This window comes from Varanus komodoensis, unplaced genomic scaffold, assembly GCF_004798865.1.
Source record: "Varanus komodoensis strain SLA01 unplaced genomic scaffold, ASM479886v1 scaffold27, whole genome shotgun sequence".
Taxonomy (NCBI): domain Eukaryota; kingdom Metazoa; phylum Chordata; class Lepidosauria; order Squamata; family Varanidae; genus Varanus; species Varanus komodoensis.
Window position 1 is genome coordinate 9,344,054 of NW_025335701.1, and position 23,441 is coordinate 9,367,494.

The 23,441-nt window shown below is 51.1% G+C and overlaps 2 protein-coding genes across 3 annotated transcripts in view; one reads left to right on the top strand and one right to left on the bottom strand.

Annotated features, from left to right (window-relative positions):
- Nucleotides 1-8,893: 8,893 nt before the first annotated feature.
- Nucleotides 8,894-19,038, bottom strand: POLR2C (RNA polymerase II subunit C). The gene is made up of 9 exons (XM_044434302.1): nt 18,899-19,038; nt 16,365-16,414; nt 15,666-15,734; nt 15,230-15,282; nt 14,391-14,519; nt 13,597-13,648; nt 13,242-13,410; nt 12,614-12,688; nt 8,894-9,637 (listed from the first exon to the last, which is right to left on the bottom strand). The coding sequence occupies exons 1-9, from the start codon at nt 18,982-18,984 to the stop codon at nt 9,493-9,495; spliced, it is 828 nt and encodes a 275-aa protein (XP_044290237.1). The 5' UTR covers nt 18,985-19,038; the 3' UTR covers nt 8,894-9,492.
- A 1,948-nt stretch (nt 19,039-20,986) lies between these two features.
- NUP93 (nucleoporin 93) overlaps nt 20,987-23,441 on the top strand; it is a 92,358-nt gene continuing 89,903 nt past the window's right edge. Inside the window, exon 1 of one of the 2 annotated variants that reach the window (XM_044434166.1) lies at nt 20,987-21,061. The gene's annotated coding sequence lies outside the window, so the exon portion shown is untranslated. Of the gene's footprint in view, nt 21,062-21,735; nt 21,810-23,441 lie in introns of those variants that run through there. The other variant, XM_044434165.1, reaches the window with a different exon arrangement.

A 23,441-nucleotide genomic window follows, 5' to 3' on the forward strand; every position in this document is an offset into this window, starting at 1 on the left:
GGGCTGGATGCATCAAGTGTCTAATTTGATTCAGGGCGGCTTCCCAGCTCTTGTCAGCTCGGTTGCCTTCCCCAACTAGGCACCTGCCAGACGTGTTGGAAAGCAGCTCTCAGCCAGTGGAGCAAGCAGCCGCAAACACCTGGGGCACCAGGCTGGAGAAGGCAGTATTAGCAAAGCCATTCTCTGCATTGCCTGGGCGATAAAAAGCGCTCGGAAGATCTGCTGTAGGGGGCCGTGAAAACAAACTTATGTGAAGTTCAGACCCACAGATGGTCCGTTGAGGCTGGAAGTCTGTCACAAAACCTGTAAAGATCAGTAGAGCGAAGACTGGTGCTCCCTGAGGAAAAGTGTGATGAAGTGACCTGAAAACCAAGAACGTTTATGCCATAATACATGTGTAAGTCCCAAAGTCTCGGGTATTTTTATTGCAAGAGACTCACAGCTGCCCTTCTGGTAAATTGAATTTAATGACGATAGACAAGTGAAGCACAGACATCTAGTCTGGGATCTTAGATTATTATTTATTCTGCTCAGGAATATATTTCTTCAACTTGGTTTCGGGTTGCTGAGGGAGGAAGCTTTAGGAGCCAGGACCTGTTCTCAGGAGAAGAGGGGCGGGTCTGTCTTTGTGCTGAAGGCTCACCTTGTGTAGGAACCTGTTCTTGAAAGCTGGGCTGGAGGCGATGCCGGAGGACTCAGAAGTGATCTGGTGGAAGCTCTTGGCTGACGGACAGGCAGCCCCTTGGGGCAAGGGCGGTCCTCATGCGCGTTAAAAGGTAGCTGATGCAGGTAGAGGCCTGTTCATCTTGCCCCGTGCACTACCCGGAATGGCACCTGCCAGAAGGGCTGGGATACAGCTCCCATTGTCCCCTACTCATTCACTCATACATCTCTCTGCTGCCCAGCAACCACATCTCTCGGGGTGGTTCACAGCATAAGCACGATGCAAAACCTTGACTAGTCAAGAACTTGAAACGGTTTAAAACTACAACTGCTAATAGCAAACCAAACAAAGCCCTCCCCTTTCCCCGAACACCCCAAATGCCTGGGAATAGAGGAAAGTCTTTACTGGAATGGGAATGCTATTGGCATGGATGCCAGGTGAAGCTTAAGGGGAAAGCACTTGCAATGGGGGGCCTCCACCGAGAAGGCCCTGTCTTGTTTTTGCCATCCTGCAGAATCCTCTCAGAGGAGGCCCTTGTCCGGGTCCAGGCTGCTCGGGTGGCCAGAACCAGAATGACCACGGCGGTATTTGCAGGATCGGTCCCAGGCCCTGTGCAGCAGAGAGGGAGGGGATGCTTCTGGCGAAATGCTGCTTTGAACAGATCCAGCATCCCAAAACGGAAAACATAAGCTGGCGTGCAGGTGGGCTTTTTCTCTCCAGGAAAGAGACCCAAACTCCATGATGTTCCCATTGGGTTTGGTGGGGTGCGTACTCCCAGCCCCTTCCTCGGTGGAAAAAGAGGGTCCCCCGTGGACTCCTCGCACGAGGAAGCAGAGCGCCTTCCGTCACTGCCGCCTCCCCCTCGCGTGCCCCGGTGGGATCAGTGGGCCCGCCACCTGTTTGGGCACAGAGCCAGTCTTGCTTCAGGTCTGTTGGCAGCTGTTCAACCCTCCCTGCTCACGCGACACTGAAGGAAGGAAGGGCCTTGATTCATGAGCAACGCCCACCTGGCTGAGTCGGTCCGCGAAACCTGCTGCTCTCACCTGCCAGTCCTAACTGGAACCTTCCTCCGGGCAAGGGCTGCTCTGCCTGGCAAGCCCAGGTCTTCAGTCAGCACCTTCCCGACGGCAGGGGGCAAAACCCACGTCCAGGGCAGCAGGCCCAAAGCAAGGGGGAGGGGCCGCAGGCTCCAGAGAGATGCTGGTGCCCAAAAACTGTTCAGGGCAGGGGAGGCTGAATCCGTTGAGAACAAAAGAAGTCTCTCTCAGTTGTTGTCTGCTGCCTGTGGGAGAGACAGGAAGCACCTGCAAGCCATTTTACATAAAAAAGGACTTTTTATTGTAGGTGCACACAAGGAATATATCAAGGGACCTGGTCTCCGGCTGCCGCAGCCATCATGCACAACAAATTTCTGTGTTTAGTTTTTGGCAATGATTATTAGAGAAAACAGTCAGTTACTTCTGTACACGGTCATCTTAACCTAATATTCTGGCTCCAGGCTGATCTTTTACACATTCCAACCTTTGTGGCAGAGGACTATTTTATGTTTTCAACTCTTTTACGTCTCTCTGACAGAACCCTGAATAACTGACCCTGGTTGATCATCAGGAAAAAAAGCTACAGTATATTCTTCAAAGCGAAAAGAAAACCAAGCTTTCTCAGTCCCACGTGCAGGTAGAAAACTGAGGGTAAATCCTTCCCGTCGGCCTGCCGGGCTTCCATGTGCAGGGGGCTCTTTCAGGGTGGAGCTTTGTTGGGTCCATCGTCTGAGCCCCAGCGGCTGTCTGGACTGAGCAGCATGGCCCTGGTGTAGCTGCCACCCCGTGCAAACTGGGCTGGGTGAGAATTCAGCCCCCAGCTTTCGATCTTACTGTTGGGGTTGCACCTCTGGGAGATGGTGCAGAGTAGACTGTGGGCGAAGAAATGCCGACGGGGTGAGACAAAAGGCATGATCTCACTTTCGGCACAGTGGCATTTCAGGTTTTGGGCCAGGGTGGGGGGAGAAGAAAAGTGGGTGGAATTTCTCAGCAGGATTATAAACCTCATGAAGAACAGGTGGAAGCCGATTTCCATATATGGATGCCTTACTGGGGAGGAATTGCACCCAGGCAAATACTAGGTCAGGCAAGCAGAATCATAGACCGGTAGAGCTGGAAGGGGACAGAGGACCATCAGGTTCAGGCCCCTGCTAGTGCAGGATTTGTCCGTGTCCTGCACTCTGGGAGGGTGGAGAGGAGACCCTGTCCTTCGTCTTTGTGACAGCCTTTCAAGGACTTGCAGAGTGCTCTCCTATCGCTCCTCCAGGCTGAACATGCCCAGTTCTTTCAACCTCTCCTGGTAGGGCTTCGCTTCCAGTCCCCTGGATCTTCCTTGTCGCCTCCTCTGAACCCTTTCCAGCTTGTCTGCATCTTTCTTCACCTGCGGTGCCCAGAATGGGACACAAGACTCCAGATGAGGCCCAACCAGTGCTGAGTGAAGGGGATCCAGTACTTCTCAGGATTTGGAAGTGAGACTTCTATTAACGCAGCCTAAAATAGCACCTGTCCTTTTTGCAGCCATAGCACATTGTGGGTTCAAATTCAGCTTGTGATCTACAACAATTCCAAGATCCGTCTCACGTGCAGGACTGGTGAGCCAAGGATTCCCCATCTTGTACCAATGCCTTTGGCTTCTACCAAGGTGCAGAACTTGGCATTTGTCCCTGTTGAATTTCCTTTTCAGCCCAACTCTCCAAGCCATCAAGATCACCTTGAATCTTGTTTGTCTTCCAGGATATTATCCATCCCACCCAGATTTGTGTCCTCTACAAATGCGATAATTGTTCCCCACGCAATTCCTCATCCAAATCATTAATAAAAATATTGTAGAGCCCCGAACCCAGGACTAAACTCTGTAGTAATTCACTTGTTACTTCTCACTAGTTTGAGAAGGCGCCATTGATGAGCACTCTTTGACTGTGATTCTGTAGCCAAATTTTCCGATTTTCACTACTGAAATCCTATTCAAATTCAATTTCCCGAATGAATTCCTCAATATTCCTTATTTGACATACTCTGCACTCCACTGTAAATAATTCATGCCATCTGGTGGCCAACTTGCATCATGGCAACTTTTTGTGTTGTCAATCACATGCATCCGTAAAGAAATGTAAAAGTACAGTATAAAATGAAAACAAACCCACAAACAACCCACACCCAAAATAAAATATAGCAGAAGTGCAGAATTTAAAATGATTTCTTTACTTACAACATGTACATACTTCCCCATTCTTAATCAGATTCCGGAGCAGTGGAGAATAAAAAGAATAAAATGCTCAAGGAAAATTGAATTATCAATGTTCAACTGTGTCTGGGGTCAGTCATGGACTTCTTCTTGGATGAGAGATGTTTCCTGGAGGGCATACTAGTCCTTCAGGATGTTTTCAGGAGTTCAAAATATTCCTGAACAGCTGCAGTGCAGTGAAATGTCAGTGTCATTATACAGAACACTTGTGCTCAATCACATTAATTTGGGAGCATGTGCATCAGAGAGATGAAGTTAAATCTGCACAGATGGGACAGGACCATGGGGTGCCTTGCTCAAGAGCCCTGCAGAACCTTCAGTCGTCGCTGCTTTAGACCCCGAGTGTGCGTGTGCTTGTGTGTGTGCACTCAACAAAGCCAACAAATCTACCTAGACTTTAGCAAAGCTTTCGACATAGTGCCACACGCCATTTTGATAAGCAAATTAGTGAAAACTGGACTAGGTGGAAAAACTATTAGGTGGATCCAGTGCTTTTTTTTGTAAAAAAAAAAAAAAAGGTGCCGGAACTCACGTCGCCGCTGGCGGTTAGCACTCAATGCGTGACCACACACACCAATCCCAAGCCGAGCAGCGTCTCAAGCCGGGCGGCGCAGACACAAAAGCAGCCCACAGGCACTATCTTAATGATGTTTGCTGCTGAACTGCTACGCCGACCGGCGATTCAAAACCACTTCGTAAAATCCATTGGAAGAAAAGGTGCCGGAACGCCGTTCCAGTGCGTTCTGTGACAAAAAAAGCCCTGGGTGGATCCATAATTGGCTGCTAAATTGGACACAGAGAGCGCTCATCAACGACACCTTCTCAAATTGGATGGAGGTGGCTAATGCGGTGCCTCAGGGCTCAGGCCTGGGCCCAGTGCTCTTCAATATCTTTATTAATGATTTAGATGAGGAAGTGCAAGGAAAGATAATCAGATTTGCAGATGATACAAAACTGGGTGGAATAGCAAACACCCTGGAAGACAGGACGAAGATCTAGGAAGTTCTTGATAAACTTGAATACTGGGCTCAAAGCAACAGAATGAGATTGAATAGGGACAAGTGCCAAGCCCGCCACCTATGAAAAAGAAACCAAAGGCATCGATATAAGATGGGGAATACGTGGCTCAACAGAACTGAACAAGGAAAAGATCTTGGAGTAATTGTGGACAACTGGCTAAATATGAGCTGACAATGTGATGCAGCTGCCAAAAGGGCAAATGATATTTTGGGATGCATTAGCAGAAGTATTGCTTCCAAATCATGAGAAGTAGTAGTTCCTCTATACTCCTCACTAGTCAGACCTCATTTGGAATTCTGTGCCCAGTTCTGGGCATCAAGATTTAAGAAAAATGCAAGAAAATTGGAAAGGGTGTAGAGGAGGGCAACAGAAATGATCCATGGTTTGGAAACACTGCCCTGTGAGGGGAGACTGAGAGAACAAGGCATGTTCAGCCTTGAGAAGAGAAGGCTGAGGGGGGACATGATACCCCTCTAGAAGTCCCTCAAAGGCTGCCACAAAGAGGGAGGTCAGGATCTCTTCTGGCTGATGCCCCAGTGCAGGACACGGAAGAATCCATTCAAGTTGCGACAACCCAGCTTCAGGCTGGACATCAGGAAAAGCTTCCTCACCGTCAGAGCAACATGACAGAGGGACCAGCTGCCTGGAGAGGTGGGGGGGGCTCTCCCACACTGGAGACATTCAGAAAGGAACTTGACAACCATCTGAGTGGGATGGTGGAAATTGGTGACCTACACCAGCAGGGGGTTGGACCCAAAGGCTTTTGTGGCCCCCTCCAACTCTACTGCCCTATTTTCTGGAAAGCCAGGGGCAAAGTGGGGAATCTCATTGTGCTGGTCCGCCCTGCCTTCCTGCTGAAGCGTCGCCATTGCAACCTCGCCCCCCCCCCATCCTTTCCAGGTGGGCAAGGCGAGATGTTCCATTCCTGCTCACTCGTCTGCAGCAAAAGAGCAGCAGGAATCAAATCAGCCTCGGGCGGCATTTTGGCTGCCAGGTGACCTCCGGACTAGCCTGGACGAGTTGTGCAGAAAGAACGACGGCACCAGCCTGTCCTGTGCATCCAGTGCACCAGCGGGTCTGGGAGAGGGTGAAGGTGTGCTGGGTTCCCATGGGAAAGCAGGAGAGGGAGGGAGAAGCTCTTTTGCTGCATGTAAAAATCGGGAGACAGGAAGGCTGCGCCAGCTCCGGGCCAACAACCAGGCTGCGGGGGAGTGACTTCAGTTCCTCCAAGGCCCGGTGTTTGGGCCTTAATGCTCTTTCTCATGGCGCTTCCTTTCACACTGCTTTTGAGAGATGGGCAAGCACGTTTTGCTGTTTCAAGCCAGCAGCTTTAAAGGCTTCAGGTCGTTGACGAGCCCTTTCCAAAGAGCCCTGCTGTTGAGGAACTTGCTGCAAACTTCCATCCTGCTCAAGAACCCCTTCTCCCCATGACCATGGGAGGTCCATCTTTTGCCACTGCCAGTGTTAGGAAATTTCAGATAAATCCTGATAGAAAAATGTTGCTGATATGGGCCTTTGTGTTATAAAATCAAATCTACACCTCTTTCCCACAAGGCAGCAAACGTTCCAGCCAAGTTGTTGTTTAGCGTTGCTGTTGCCTTAAGAAAATGGCATTCTTGGCTAGACTGAGAAGCTGCTGGTGGTTAATACTATCAGTGAGCAAATACCTGTGAAAAACTGAAACAGCACTGTCCATTTGGTTTTGAATGGGCCCCCCTAACCATCTAATCCCACAGCGGCAAGCCCCTGTGGAGTGTGGTTGTCAAACCAGGCTTCCTGAACGCTCCCTCCATTAGACCGGGGTCCGCAGACTTTTTCAACAGGGGGCCAGTTGAAAGGTGCTGGTGGTTGGTGCGGGCCGCCAAGGCGGTGCCGGGGGGGGGGGTGCGGGCTGGGGGGGGGGCGGGGGGCGTGTGGGGTGAGGCACCAGCTTGCTTGCGCGAGATTGTTTTCTCCAAACGAGTCCAAAACAATCTGGTGAGTCCAAAACCTCTGACGTGGGTCAGATAAATGGGCATGGCAGGCTGGATCTGGCCCGTGGGCCGTAGTTTGAGGACCCATGCACGAGACACACCCGTATTTCTGATGGTTCAGAACATTATGTCACGCCTAAAGACATCAAGATGCTATTGTACCAACATCATCTAGAAACTTAACACTCTGCATTGGTGTACGTGACTAGCAGGTTATTAAAGTGTCTGTACATGGACCCCCATGATATAGCTGAGTTTATCTCTACCCAGTAATATATTATCATTAGTGACTGCAGGTACTAGGGCACCAATCAATAAAGCAGCAGAGGTTCAAATGTTTGATCATTCCCATGGACCCGAGTGTTCATTTCCCCGCAAGATGCAAACCGAGTTCTGTCCCCAACATCAGACATTTTCAGTGGGTATCAGAGGGCCTTGCTAGCAGTGGCCCACAGCTCTGGAACTTCCTGCAAGGTTGCCCGCCTCTCTGTTTTCCACACAAGTTGGCCTGGTCCTGACATGGGGCTTTATTGGTGGGTGCCATTTCTTCCACCGTGCCTGCAATTGCTTTTCCTTTGTTTGTATTGCATTTTAATTAAGCCTTCATTTTGTAACAGCAAAATACTGGGGAGCTGCCTTGAGCACCTCCTTTGGATGGCAAGGATGGGGGAAGAGGCTTTGGGGCCACGATCAGCCAGCGTGCTGCATCCGTGCAAAGGAATTTTGGAAAAGTGACCCAGTGGGAGCAGGCTGGACTGGACGTTAGTCTGAGATTTGGTTCAGGGAAGGGCTGCTCCATGGTGCAGCGCTACAGACCCCCTACAGACCCCCTTGAGGAAGAAAAGCTGCTCCCACAGCACCTGAAACGAGATGAGCATATGCCTCCCTCCCCCGACACTAACCTGCCTGTGTCCAAACAGTAGGGACTGCAAAGGTGTGTGCCAATTAGGAAAGCCTGCCCCTGGTGGCTGAAGATGGTACTGCAGGATTCACCTGCACAGGACACTTTTACACAAATTGTTTTAAAAACCACAAGATCCAAGGGTGCCTGCTCCTAAGCTTTCCTCAGTAGGCAGGCATGATCGCATGGGTTTGGTGCTACGGTTCCGATGACAAACGTCCTAGGTAGATGTTTCTTAGCCACTCTGGTGATTCAATAAGCAAGCAAAATATAAAATAGGTACTTCCTGTCCGTTCAGCCCTCTTGTAGCTGCTTTTAGGGCAAGGTGGGAAAATTGCCCGAATGGTCAGGCCTCAGTGTGGATTTTAGCAGGGAAGTTATTTTATCATGCTTATTAATAAACAACCAAGGAAACCCAGGGTCCCTTTGCAAACACCCTCTAAATCACCAGGGTCATAGATGAGATGAGGAAGTGGAGAAGGTGCCTTGATCCAATTTCCACCAGAAACTGTGGAAAAACAAATTGAGGGAGCATATTTCAACAGAATCAAGGCCCACGACTTCCTGCAATTCCCAGCCAGCCAAGCTGAACAAGCCAAGACTTCTTGGGCGATCAAGCTTGATTCCATTAAAACAAATGGAAAACAGTTTGGGGACACCCAGAAAACTGGGGGCTGAGCAAAGCATTTGGGGACAGCCAGTCCAAGTAACTGAGAGCAAAGAGTCCACTACCCAAATCTGTGTGATGTATTTTAAACATTTGGCATGCATTTTAGTATCTTTCCTAGGATTTCTCCCCTTTGCAAAAAGGACTGGAATTTTAACACACACAACAGCAGCAGCAAAATAAGCTTCCTAGGCTTTTGTTCACACTGCCGTGTTCGGAGCCTGGATCACCACTGGGGAGACTTCCAGATGTCCCCAGCCATAAAAACCGCTGAAAAGAAAATTGTTGGAGCATCGATCTGCAGCCTTCATTAACTTAATGTTGGCTGGAAAGAGATCAATTTTGCAGTTTCCTTCCCAGGGCAGAGACAAGCTTTCACACATGGCTGACGGGGGAAAAGGTTTTTATTCAGTCAAGTAACAAATGCAAATACTATCCAACTTGTTTCTATCCAAAGCCCAACAGAGGCAAGGATGGAAGTACACTTGGGAGAAATGAGTGGGTGGGTGGGTGGGTGGGTGGGTGGGTGAGAGAGAGAGAGAGAGAGAGAGAGAGAGAAACACCAAGTTCCCAAAATGGGGAAGAACAGAGAGAGAAAGGGGAATTAGCTCCTTGGCGGAAAGCAGCACCATGGCTCTCTAAACAGCATCTCCTTGCTCCTAAGATCAGCTACTTCCTTGAGGGAGGAGTGGAGACACTTGGGGGATGAGAGAATAACATTAGCTCAGAATAAAACTGGGGGGGGGGGGGAGAACTAGAACTTAGGGAGGAAATCCCCCATATTTTCTAAAATCCTCTTCTCCCCCAAAACACAGCCACCCCCCATTCCCTCCCCCCGCAGGTTCCCTCCCCCGGGCCTCCCCCCCACCCCGAGGTAAGGGTGTAGAGCAAGGGAACTGCATCAGCCGGCCCAAAGACAAGGGGCAGCTCCCCGAGCCCCACAGCGACCCCAGGAGCCGGGGCGACTCCAGGGAATGGAGGCGCATCAGTTGATAGTCAGCACATCACTCTGGATCTCGTGGCTCAGCTGGGTTTGGAGGTCGCTCAGCTTCTTCTTCAAGCCGGACAAGGCGGAGAGGACGATGGTTTCTGGGCGCAGGGAGCCGCAAGACTCGACGTTGTAGTAAAACCTGAGCGAGGGTCGGAGGGAAAAGCAGACTTGAGAACACGGGGAAGTGCTTTTTAGAATCACACGAGAGGGAGGGCACACATGCAAAACAGGGAGCAAATGGTGGGAGGGGAGGTCCCACATGCCAGCAAAAACAGATTTAGGGCTTCCCCGTGTGGTTGGGACATTCATTCATTCATTCATTTAAAACATTTCTATGCTGCCCCCATCGCAACAAAGCCACGGGGCGGCTCACAACATAATTAAAAACATAGATAACACTAAATACAATAAAGATTAAAAAGCCCGGTAACATAATTTAAAATCCTATAAATACATAATAAATTAACAATTAAAATAAGTTTTAAATAAAAAGGCCTTCGCCTGGCGCCAAAAAACAAATAACGACGGCGCCAGGCGGACCTCTCTGGGGAGCGCATTCCATAGGTGGGGCGCCACTGCAGAGAACGCCCTTCTTTGTGAAAATCATCCACCTGTTATACTAACAAAGAATGTCTCCATCCACTGATACCCCTTTGCTACTGGGATTCGCAAGGCCTCAGCGTGTTCCGGAGAGGTCCCAGCACCTTCCGCTCCCCACCCCAGGCTGGAAGAGGATGTGCGGCCCGACTCCCTTCAAAGGCGCACAGGGCTTGGGCTTTTTCGACGGGCTGTTGGAAGCTGCCGAAGCAGAGGTAGTAAAAGGTGATCTCCCGCTGCCCGAAAAAGGAAGAAAAGGTCAGAGGCGTGTGGGGGGGAACTGCAGTGAGTTCTCAGGCTCAGCGGAGGGAGCAGCTGGCCACTGCCAGTCTTCCCACCATGCCGCTGGGCACCTGTGGGGCGGCTGGCACAGGTGGGCCTGTCAGGAGCAGCAAGGGATGCTTTGGCTCTCATGCTAGGTGGCTCAGTGGCCACTGCCAGAGGGAGTCACCCCAGCTTGTATGGCAGGCCCACTGTGAAGCAAACAGGACTGCAGGCTCGCTGGAGAAACAGCCCGGCCTGAGGAAGCAGTCTGCATTCAGACAACCGGGCAACCATGGATTGGCTGGGTGGTGGACCGCCGTCCATGCAAATTGCACTGATCGCGTTCAGTGGCGGCAGAAAGTTGCGGGGAAGGCATCCAGGACTGAGTGCCGTGTGCGGGTGACCGGCAGGCATGCCAAAACGGGGGCCGCTGATTCACATGTTGGGTGCAATGGCTACATAGCCCTGCTGAGTGGACACTGGGGGAAAGCGCAGAACTCTCGCTGTGCAGTGTGGAAGAAAGGGCCCCGAGTCTCATTTCCGTAAAACCGTGAAGCTTGGAATTCTTTGCAAAAGAGCCACAGCGGGAGTTTCGTGTTTCCAGCCAGAAACCCAAGAGGGATGGGGCCAGGCATGCTCCTGCGGTGAGTTCCCAGAGCTGAATATGAGACTGGGTTCAACTAAACACTCTGTGCATGCTCAGAGATTCATTCTGGGTGTCTGTGCTTCTGGAAAACCCTTTGGTCAGTCAAGAACATTTTGCAAGAAAGGTGTGTGGCTTGGAATGTGTGAAGGGAGGAGCCCCAGCTCACAACCTTTAGTGCTGGCTGCAGAAATCGCAGCTCACACTAGTGCGAGCACAATTCCCCAGCTCACACTAGTGCGAGCACAAGAAGCACCAGTCTCATGTCTGGGATCTTGGACCTGCCCAGGCAGCTGCATGCAGCCAAAGGCTGGGCACCCGTGGAAGAGAACAACACGGGCGAACTGGACCAGCCGCTTTCTATGCGAGTTTCCAGCCACAAGAAATAATCTTTTCTATTGCTGGAAACCTTAGTGCAGGAAATCTGAGAGGGTCTTTTGCGGTGCTGCGTCAGTCCAGCATCATGGCCCCTGATGACTGCAGGAGCAAACAGCGCTCTTTCTTTTCCTGTACTAATGACCAGACGGTACAGGCTGGTCTCGGGACTGTTCCAGCCGTACGTGCTGTCAACAGACCAGGAAAGAGAGCAAAGAGCATTGCTTTTACGTAGTGAATGTTAACTGTTCTGAGTAACAGAAAACTTGCCCTTTCTGAAAAAGAGCTTTGTGTAGCTTGGAAACACACCAGGAGATTTGATAAATGCCCATTCCTGTCTAATATGGGACTTCTGCTTCTTCCTTTATTTATTCGATTTATACGCCACCCCACTGGCCATAAGCTCTCTGGGCAGCTTACATCATATTAAAATCCATAACACAATACAAAAGACAACATGACAATACCCAGCAAAAGGATCAATAGCAATAAAATCATAAACAAACTATGAAAATTCAATAAAACCAAAACAGACAAAACAAAAAAATAAAATATTTAGATAACAGATGAGCTTGTATGCAATGGAAATATGGGCTTGGACACTAGACTGCCCACTAACAGCCCTGAGGGTAGGAGGCGGTGCATGTGCACCATGGTATTTTTAAGTTACCTTAAGAATGAGCCCTTACAACAGAGGCAAACTGCCGGGAAAGGCGAGTGCGGGCTCTCCCGATACCCGTTTGCCACGGCATTCTTTGCAGAACGCGTGGGTGGATAAGTGAGCTGGTACCGCGGCTATTTTAGCAGGGCGGTGTTCCTGTCGGAGTGGGCGGAATGCATGCTGCAGGCACACAGGGGCCCCGGCATCTCTGGCTAAAGGATTTTGGGGCGCAGGATCAGGATATGCAGCTCCAGAAGAGCCGCCACAAGAAAGCAGCACTTAGCTGGATATGTTGACATGGAAGGTGGACCGGATTCTCTGTCTGGGGTGGTGAACTTTTGGGTAAGGAGGAATGTGTGTGCCGCACCAGCAGCCTGAAGCAGCAAGGGCCAGGGTTGGGGGAGCACCTGGGTGAGAAAGCTGCCTCTGGAAGCCTCTCGAGGTGCCGGGGACAACGCGGGGGCTAAACAGGGCTGCCCCCCGCCCTGCGCACTTGGATCAGCCCTCCCTCCAGGTGAGAGCGGGACGCCGGCACCTCCCCTGAGCCGAGCTGGCTGGCTTCTCCCGCTCCTCACCTCTCTGGCTTCCCGTTGGGATCATACGGAGCTTGGGCCTCGTCTTCGTCGATTTCAGAGTATTCGCTCTTCGGCCTGGAATAAAGCAGCAATGTGAGAAACGGACACGGTATGCTCCTCCCTCCCCCTCTCCCTCATCCAGGGAGCAAATGGACCCCAAAGGCATCCAGGGCCGCAGCTCAGCAGTGAAGCACCTGCCTCAGTGAAGAGGCTAGAAGAATTCCTGCCAGAAACCCCAGAGAAGCACAGCTGCCAGTCCGTGCAGGCAAGTCTGGCTTAGATAGACCCAGGACCAACTGTGCAGGGCCGCGTCCCACGTTCCCATCGTGCAAAGACCACGGGTCTGCGTTCAGGGAAGGACATGAACCGGGGACAGGCATGGCTCCGCTTGCCAGCACTGTGCTGAATTAGGAGCTGCTTTTCCACCAGAAGCAGTTACACGTGGCGGGTGTGAGACTGCGCACTGCACAGGGCTGCGAAAATGCCTGCTCGCCTTCTTGTTCTGCCCTGGGGTGGCCGCCACCCGGAAGCTGCTCAGCTTCGCCCCCGAGGTTTGCTCTCTGATCGGCAGCGGTCCTGCCACGCGGCCCTCAAACTCCGTGTTCTGTTTTGGCGACGCAGAACGCACCACTCCTCCGGCTTCGGGTAGACTGTGTGCCGCAGGGCGTTGTCTGGGTCGTACTCAAAGGCCACCCCCGCCGTGGGGTTCCACTTGGCGTGCTCCTTGCCGAAGCCCTTCTTCGCATAGGCCCGCAGCCGCAGTTCCTGGCCTTTCCGCAGCTTGACTATGAGGATGTCTAAAAGAAAAGGATAACCTTTTCATTTTCCCAATGCTTTAAGGCCTGACTGTTTTAATATGGGCTTTATTGTGGACCGATTCAGATTTTGACTAGGATGCCGTGTTTTATGCGCCAAGGTGGGAGGCCAAGCAGTCGCCTGACCCCAGACAGGCAAAAACCACACCATTCCTGCCGGGTACTCACCATCCTGCTCCACGTAGTCATTGGGGTCATTATCTCTGCTCCGGGAGGTCACCTGCGTGGGGCCAGAAGAGAGCAGGTCACTGCAGGACTCGTGGCCTCCTCTGAATGTAGGCAGTGCCTTCCTCGCTTAAGCCACAGCGAGTTGGCATGGAATGCCACCCGCCTTCTCCGCAGTGGCGCCGGAACTACAGAACATGCTCCCCAGAGAGGTCGGCCTGGTGCCAACGTTGTACTCCTTCCGGCGCCAGGTAAAGACCTCTTCATTCAGCCGTCATTTTAATAATCAAGCGTTGTAGACGTTTTAGTATTTTTTGTTTTCTTTTCTGTTTCCACAGTCGTAGTTCCTATTTTATTTTTCCCTTCTTATTTTATAATTTATAATGTTCAATTTTAGAAGTTTTTAATAATTGTGGTTTTATTACTGTATTATTGTAATTTTATACTACAAAAGCCATCCTGAGTGCTTGTGCGGAAGGACGGGATACAAATATTTGTAATAAACACACACACGGACATGAATGGAAAACCTCACTCGAAGAGCACTGTCCGTTTGCCCCCGTGCCTCCCCAGAATGCATCCCTGGCAGCTCTTGCAAAACCGAATCTGGTCCTCTGTCAGAAAGATGTTCAGCACCACGAAGGTGCCCCGGGACTTTCCTGGGCGGAAAATCCCTGTCGTTCTGTGCAACCCAGAGGTTCTGCCCTCTCCCCGTCCTGCGCTGGGCCTCCTCGCCTTCCTCCATTTGCATTTAGACAAGCCTTGCTTGAGGCTGTGTGCGGGGACCCTCCACTTACCGGGATGACCCGTGGGTTGTTGGAGATGAGGTCCCGGGAGGTGACGTGGCGAGTCTGGTCCTCGTTGCATCGGACGTCGAGCGTGAACTCCACGGAGCACTCGTGGCAGAACTCGTCACACGTGCAATCCTGAAGGGAAGGGATAGAAGGAAAGTGGGAGAGGGCGCCCCGTTAGAGTCTGCCACATCTGATCCATGGCTCTGGCACACTCCCTGGCCTGCCGGAACCTGATCCTTGCAGGACTGACACACCAGCCCAGGTGGGCCGGCAGCCAATTCCCAACGGCGGCCAACTCGACGCACCTGGCAAGCCCCCAAAGGGAGCAGCCCTTTCTCCTGCCCCTCCAGCTCTCTGCCTTGTAAACCTGTGGCCGCTGTCCCACTTCTGCCCATAAATGGAGCAACCTTAAACTCGGTGCCAGAAACCGGGTCCCTCTGGGTTGCTCCTGCTCCTCCTCTCTCCAGCAGCCGGTGCAGCAGCAGGGGAAATGGAAAGGAAGCGGTGCAGAAGCAGAGTGGGGGCAGCATGCCAGCCTCCACTGGGGGTCCCAGTGCGGTCCTTCAGGGCTCCCCACAGGCCACGGGTGCCACCCTTTTCTCCCAACCCCCTGCTCCCCACTTTTGGGTCAGGTGCTCCCCCTTTTTAAGAGGTGGACCTGTTTCTCAGAATGCTCAGTTTCTGGCCATGGGGGAAGTGCCTCATGCTGGCATCCAGGTCCTGTCCCGTTTGCCCAGCACCGAAACGGGTTTGGCCCTTTATGGCTCTGCCCCTGGAGCGGCGGCCCCCCGCTCTCGTCCTGCCCAGCAAAGAACCTGCTCCTTGAGCGGGCCTGAACTCACCCTGGAATACTGCAGCTTATCCACTACGTCGTCGCTGGTAAGTGGAATCAGACCTGAGGAGACAGAAGGCGTAAGAACCCCTAGGGGGCCTCAAGAGTGGGACGAGGGGGAGCACGAGGAGGTGGCAAGAGAAACGCAAGAGCTTCGCCTTCCCATTTCAATCACGAACCCTTGTTAGGAACAAGGGAAAAGGAACGAGGGGGCTAGGTGTGTCTGATGGTTGTGATTTTATTGTAATATTTTGCTAATTTATTCATTTATTCATTATTACTGTACGTATATTTTGTAACCCACCCAGAGAGCTGCGTTGGCTGTGGGGTAGGACAGAAATGTAATGATAACAATAAGAAATAAATATACTAAAAATACACTGCATTTTCATGTAATTTTGAGAAGCCATGGAGGGCTCCCTGCGCTCCCTCAGCTTAACACTCACCCAGTCTGTGCGCGATGAATTCATCGTGGAGAACAGAGGAATTGGCATCAATCTGCACCCAGTCTATGGCTGCAAACAAAGCCACAAACACCAAGTAAGACAACACCTTTGCAGCCAATGATTGGAAGCACTTGGGAGTTGCAGGGTCACATCTACCATAGAAATTTTATTTATTTAAAGCTTTTCTGAACCGTCCCTATACTAATGTCTCGGGATGGTTTACAACAAACAAATAAGTAAAATAGAAATTAAATTAAAAATAGAAACTGCTTTGTTTATAAGAGCTTGTCCTCTTTGGGAACCAACAGTCTCTGGAGTGCTGGGGAACTATACCAGCTTTCTCCAACCTCACGGGCACTGAATGGATAGCAATTCTCACAATCCCCAGACAACATGGTTGGGAATGATGGGATATACAGTCCAGCACATCTGGCAGGCATCAGGCAGGTGGCCAGGACCTGGGAGCCATTTCCTGGGGAATCCAACAGGGCCTTTTCAAGGTACCTGGAGATGCCAGGGAACAGACCTGGAACCTTTGGCAAGCCACTCAGCCAGTGCCCTCAGCTGACATTTCAAACCGAGGACACAAAGCTTGCGTGTATGAAAGTGTATGCACACCCACACGTGGAACTGCTTAATAGTTAGAAACACAGAGAATTAGCTTCCCAAACCAACACAAGAGACAAAATAGGAGAATACCTATGATGGGAACCTCGGCAATGAACACCCTCCGGATGGAATTTGCTACTCTGGAACAGAAAAACACAAAAGCATTTATTACGGCTAAATGGCATTTCCAAAGCAGGTGTTTGAGGGTCTGGCAGGGAAACAAGAAGGATCTCCCCCGGTAAGCAGCTGCTGCACAGAGGTGGTCAACGATCTGCTAAGGCTAAGGCAGGAATTCAAACTTCCTGAAGTGCTGTGAACATGGCCAGAGGGGTTGGGAAAGAAACAAGCCATGCTAAGAACACTCAATATGCCAGCAAATTTGAAAAACTCAGCAGTGGCCACAGGATTGGAAAAGCTCAGTTTACATTCCTATCCCAAAGAAGGGCAATGCCAAAGAAAGTACAAACTACTGCACCACTGCACTCATTTCACATGCTAGCAAAGTGATGCTCAAAATCCTACAAGCTGGCTCCAGCAGCATGTGGACCGAGAACTACCAGAAGTACAGGCTGGGTTTCGAAGAGGGAGAGGAACTAGAGATCAAATTGCCAACATCTGCTGAATCATGGAGAAAGCTAGGGAGTTCCAGAAAAACATCTACTTCTGCTTGACTATGCTAAAGCCTTTGATTGTGAGGAACACAACAAATTGTGGCAAGTTCTTAAAGAGATGGGAGTACCAGACCATCCTATTTGTCTCTTGAGAAACCTATATGCGGGCCAAGAAGCAACAGTGAGAACCAGACACGGAACCACTGGTTTGGTTCAAAATTGAGAAAGGAGTTTGGCAAGGCTGTATACTGTCGCCCTGCCTATTTAACTTATATGCAGAGCACATCATGAGAAAGGCGGGCCTAGATGAATCACCAGTTGGAATTAAGATTGCTGGGAGAAATATCAACAACCGCAGATATGCAGATGATACCACTCTCATGGCAGAAAGTGAAGAGGAACTAAAGAGACTCTTGATGCGGGTGAAGGAGGAGAGTGCAAAAGTTGGCTTGAAACTCAACATTAAGAAAACTAAGATCGTGGCATCTGGTCCTCTCACTTCCTGGCAAATAGATGAGGAAGAAATGGAGGAAGTGACAGATTTTACTTTCCTGGGCTCCAAGATCACCACAGATGGGGACTGCAGCCAAGAAATTAAAAGACATTTGCTCCTGGGGAGGAAAGCTATGGCAAATCTAGACAGCATCCTAAAAAGCAGAGACATCACTCTTCCGACAAAAGTGCATATAGTCAAGGCGATGGTTTTCCCAGTTGCAATGTATGGCTGTGAAAGCTGGACCATAAGGAAGGCTGAGCGCCAAAGGATTGAGGCCTTTGAATTGTGGTGCTGGAGGAGACTCCTGCGAGTCCCTTGGACCGCAAGGCGATTAAACCAGTCAGTCCTAGAGGAGATCAACCCTGACTGCTCTTTAGAAGGCCAGATCCTGAAGAAGAAACTCAAATACTTTGGCCACCTAATGAGAACTCCCTGGAGAAGAGCCTAATGCTGGGAACAATAGATGGCAAAAGAAGAAGGGGATGGCAGAGGATGAGGTGGCTGGATGGAGTCACTGGGGCAGTGGGTGTGAGCTTGAGCGGACTCCAGGAGATGGTGGAGGACAGGAAGGCCTGGAGGAATGTTGTCCATGGGGTTGCGACTAGTTGGACACGACTTCGCGACTAACAACAACAAAGAACACAGCCCTTCACAGAACTGCGATGCTAGTCCACAGGAACCGTCTGCAAAGATTCTAGTTTATTTCAGAAATCTGTATACTTGGAGTCAGCATGATCTTGTGACTGGCCTATGGATTTCTGAGCCAATTCGAGGTCCATCACTACTGCCCAACCATGGCAGGATCAGTTCCACTGCCAACTGGGCTGGGAGATGCTGAGGGCTGTAGTCCAACACACCTAGAATATACCAGATGTAACACGCAGCTTCATCCTTTTATAAAGGCAGTCAGAGGCCAGTCAGGAATGAAGGTGAACAACGGGGGGGGGGGCATCCCTATATCCTGCCGCATGTGCGATGCCAGGGAGGCCAGATGGAAGGTGCAGGGCAAACATCCCGAGGACCACGACCTTTTAAGTAGCCAAGCTGGGCTTGCTTCTGCGTCACGCACCCTGGTCATGCAGCAAGGAACCCGGAGAGGAAGCATTTCAAAGCAGGAGGTCAGGGCGGCCGCCAAGGCTCCGTTCCCTTTAATGGCTCTGCGCCAAGGCATCCTAACGAACAGGATGGGAGCCAGCTTAAAAGATCTGGGGGGAAGGCGGCCCAAGAAGCAGGGGCGCAGCGCATGTGCTTTCCAGGCTGCAGAAAAAGTGGCCTTTTGTGACTGCTGGCCAGGGCGCATGCTGGAGATGCAATGGGGCGGAGAAGATCGAGCACCCAGGAAGGAAGGAAGGACGCCCGCCCGCCCGCCCGCCCGCGCCAGAGCGCACGCGGGAGCCCGGCCGCAACAGGCGCGGCGGCTGGAAAGGCTGCCCACGCCGGGGGCGCAGCGGGCGCCTCGGGGGCTCCTCCGCCGCCCCGGGACCCGCCCGCCGCTCCCCGCCGCCGCCGCCGCTCACGCCAGGTCGGTGTTCTCGATGATGAACTTGACGTTCTCGTCGCTGAGCTCCGTGATGCGCACCGTGGGCTGGTTGGCGTAAGGCATGGCGAGGGCAGCGGCCGCCGACGCGGAGGCGAGGCGGGGCCGGGCCGGGCCGTTCCAGCGGCCCCGGAAGTCCTCGAGGCCTGCGCCGGCGCGCGCGCGCTTTCTCCTCCGGGGGCGCGCTGGCAGGGGCGTGCCGGGCCCTCGTGCTGCGCTGCGCTGCGCTGCGCGTCCAGGCGGGCGTGTCCCCGCTGCAGAGCCAGGGCAAAAGCGACGCTCTCTTAAGCCTGGCCGTCCATTAGGCTCGCTCGCTCGCTCGCGGAGTAGGCGCACGGGGCGAGTCTAAACGCACCCGCCCTCTGCAGAGTTCCCAACCCCTTTGCTTGTTCTATAGAGTGCCAATGATCCTAGTTAATAGACGCAAATAGACACAGCAAGAAGGACTCCAGCGCTCTCTCTCGAATCGTCTTTTAGGTGATTATCCAGATTGGAGGTGCAGCCCTCCATTTGGAGATTTTATGCCTGGGTGGGCATTTGTGCCCACCTGGCTCGGGAGATGAGCAGCCCAGCAAGGTGCGTTGAACACCCGACGCTTGATCTGCAAAAAACCCGTCCGTGCCTCTGCTTGGCTAATCGCAGCCTTTTGTAGCCTGCTGCTCCCCAGAAGTTTTGGGTGTCCATCAGCCCCAGCCAGAATGGCCAATGGTGCTGAGACCTGGAAATCCAGGCATTGAATTGGGGAAGGCTATATGCATCTCTTCCACCCCGCCTCCCCTCCCCTCCCATCAGAAGTATAGAACTTCAGTGTCTCAGTCTGGGCTCACAGGGCTCTTGTGAAAGTGTGGAGGTTGAAGAACAGCAAGAAAGGGAGGCTTTGACATCAAATATAAATAGGTACTGTGCATCCTTAGAGCAGGAACCATTTTTTTCAGTGCTTATGCATTTTAAGGGACTGCAGGTGGCTCAGTGGTTTAAACCGCTGTGCTGCTGGGCTGGTTGATCGAAAAGTCGCCGGTTCGAATGTGCACAACGGAATGAGTTCCTTTAGTCATGCCGGCCACATGCCCACGGAGACTAAGGACAAACGCTGGCTCCCTCGGCTAGTTAACAGAGATGAGCACCTCTCCCTAGAGTCAGGCATGACTGGACGTAAAGTCAAGGGGAAACCTTTACCTTTATGCATTTTAATTGTATTATTATTGAGTGGATTTATACATGGCTGTGCATATTTAAAAATATCTATGCAAGCAGAGGATACAAGCAAATTTTATTTATTTAGGATATTTCTAGCTTGTCTCTGGACGACTCACAAATTAAAAGCATTAAAAACAAGTGATATATATTAAGATACAATATATTATTTATTTATTTATTTATTTATTTGGAATGCTTGTATGCCGCCCCATTCGTGTAAGCCTCGGGTTGGCTTCCAACAAATAAAGAACATACAATATACAAAATACACAGAATTGGAAACATCCCGGACTAAATTCTAATTCTAAATATTGATAGAAAATATCAAACATTAAAACTAATTTAACGCCACTGCAACACAAAATGACAAGCAGAAGCCCTGCTCGATGAAAAAGATATAAATGCTTTACATTTAAAATAAATATAACTGTTATGGAATTTATATTATCTTCTGCCATGATGCTCAGTGGTGACTTTGGGCCAGTCTGTAACCTACTTCTGAGCCACCTTGGGTTCCTTGTTGGAAAAAGAAGGCAGCACAGATATATAATTAATTAGTACCCTATTTGATGGGTGAACTCAGGAACATTTGGGGCCTTCGGGCCTCCCGCCTCCATGAGTGCTTCGGCTTGCGAGAGCACGGCAGCCTCACCTTCACCAACGCGTGCAAAGAAGAAAGGCCGTCTTTTATACAGTGGGGCCCAGCACACTTTATTTATATATTTTTACTATTGTTATCTTGGGTACGGATCCCTTTCCCCGCATTTCTCGATAAAGTTCATGCAGGGGCGGGCCGGGGCCGGGCGTGCAGCAGTGCGCATGCGCGGCCGCGGGGCGTGCTGGGAGAAGCCGGCCGCTCTCCGCCAATAAGAGCACGCGGCGGGGAGCAGAACGCGGTTGACGTGAAGGCGGTCGCGGCGCGGCGCGGCGTGCGGGACGGAAGAAGGTAGGCATTTGGCGGCCGCGCTGGCGCGGGGTTCTGTTCCGGCGGCGGCGGCCGGGGCAGGCCGGCTGACTTAGCTCCGACCTTTTCTTCCTTTCCCCGTGTCCCTTCCCTCCGTTATAGTCGGTTCCAGGCCGTGTGAGGAGGAAAGCGGTAGGCCAAAAGTGCCCGGATGTACCTGCTGTCACTTCCTCCACCTCCCCTTTAAGACAGGCAGCTGCTGCCCTCCAAATGCGTCGGAGTGGTACCCCTGCCTGGCTGGGGATGATGGAAGTTGCAGTCTAGCACACGTGGAGGGCGAGAAGATTGTGGCAGGGCTTCTTTTAAGAACTAGAGCCCACCTGTACCTATCAGAAGAGGCGCCCTGCTGGTAGAACTTTTCCTGGCTGGGGATGATGGGAACTGTGGGCCAACAGGCCTGCAGGGCAAGTGGACTGGCAGGAGGGCTTGCTTGGAGATACAAGGGGAGCCACACTTTGTCAGCTGGTTGACATGATGATGGGAGGTGTAGTCCAGCATGGCTGTAGGGTATGTAGATTGGAGAAGGGCTACAGAGTTTATCTGTTAATACCAGAAAGAGAACCTTGCTAAAGCAGGGTAAAAAGGCTCATTTGGGCTATTACTATTATTTTGTTTCTGTACTGCCCCATAGCCAAAGATCTCTGGTTGGTTTACAACAAGGGAACGGAGAACTTTCCCCCCAGCTGTGCCAGAGGGCTGGGGGATGGCTGTGACAAGCTGGTGCTGGAAGGTAAGCTTCCCTCAGCATGGAGGTTCTGTGTCAGTGGTAGCAATCTGTGGCCAGCTGGTTGTATTGGGACTGCAGCTTACAGGGGTTCTCGCCATGGACTGTTCTGCAAGGGCATACTGCCCCAACCTTGTGCCTTCCAGACACATTTGGACTGCAACACCCAGAATCCTCAGTCAAGGGCCCTGCTGGGTGAGGGTTTCTGGGAGTTGTGGGCCAAATGGCTCTGAAGCCCACCAAGTTGGGGTAGGCTGTGTTTAGGGTTTATGGGAATTGTGAGGGCCACACTTTATTCAGATTGCTTTTTATCACTGGTCAGCCTTTTCTCCCTCATGATTCTTCTTGAGGCAGCATAGACTGCTGCCCTAACACTCTTACCCTTTCCACATAAACTTGCTTTCATCATTTAATCCAGGTGCTTCCTGCAAGGATGTAAAAAGCCTAACCCATGAAGCAGAGGATTGTTGGTGGCTGTTAGCATGATACCAATTTTGGCTGTGCAATCCTACACTTGTCTGTTCAGAAGTGCATCTGATTAGGTTCAGTGAAGCTCATTCATTCATTACATTTTTGCAGTGCTCAATACCCAAAGCTCTCTGGGCATCTTACAGAGACCAAAACCCTAAGAATACATTATACAAACTGTGTATAGACACATAGATAAATGCATGGCACAGAGAGCCACACATCTGTTTAACACAATCTTCAGCTACCAAAACCAAGAAAAATAGAGTCCTCATAAAAGCTTCATTGTAGCTTCATAAAATCTGCCCAATGTTTGAGAGAAGGCTTCCATTTTATTCTCTACAGGCACACAGAAGGCTTCTGGTTTCATCCCTTGGCTTCAGGTAAAAGAGCTAGATAGCAGGTGATGGGAGAGATCTGTGCCTGAGACCTTGAGTGGCTGCCAGTCAGAGCAGGCATTAATGATCTGGATTGACCAATGACTTGATTCAAACAGGGAAGCGCCTTCGAACTATATATTGTTGCAGCAGTCTGTAAGCGTGCAGTTTAAAGATGCCCGTTATCCTCAGAACTTGGAAGATTACAGGCATTCTGTAAGCCTTGGCCTCTTCTGACTTTGGTCATTGAAGTGTGGCACCTTGGAGCTTGAGAAGAGGAGGTTGAAGGGCCAACCAGGACACTGCCTATGCTGGCAGAACTTGTCTGCTCCCCTTTCCTTCCCTTCCCTCCCCACCCCAAACTCCTGCTTCCAAGGTCAATGCTCAGTTCTGACATTGGAGCCAATTTCTGAAGTCAGAGCAGGGACTCCAAATTACCCAGTGGCCCTGCAAATTGCTCCACCTGTTGTTCATATGTTGTGTGAAGAAGTGCTTCTCTCTTGTCTGTCCTGATTTTCCTGCTGACGCTTTACATGGGGTGATCCCAAATTCTAACACAAGTTAGAGAATGTTCATCTCTATCTCACACTTTGCACAATAATAGGAAGCACTGGCATATGGCTTCTAGGTTGTCTCTGTGCCTCAAGTAAAATGGCCTCAAAAACCTTGACTGGGCTCTAGGTCAACGAAGGACCAATAGGTACAAGTGATCCCTTGGACACAGTCCTTGTACCCACCATTGTGCCCCTCCCCTCCTTAAGAAACTAAATGATACTTCTGGCACTTGGGTTCA

Excerpts from the sequence above, each read along its gene's own strand:
- POLR2C (XM_044434302.1), bottom strand. The coding sequence starts at position 18,984 with ATGCCTTACGCCAACCAGCCCACGGTGCGCATCACGGAGCTCAGCGAC. Across the intron at positions 15,735-16,364 it reads TGCCGAGGTTCCCATCATAG|CCATAGACTGGGTGCAGATT; the intron begins GTATTCTCCTAT and ends CTTTGTTTGCAG. Across the intron at positions 14,520-15,229 it reads ATAAGCTGCAGTATTCCAGG|GATTGCACGTGTGACGAGTT; the intron begins GTGAGTTCAGGC and ends CCTTCCCTTCAG.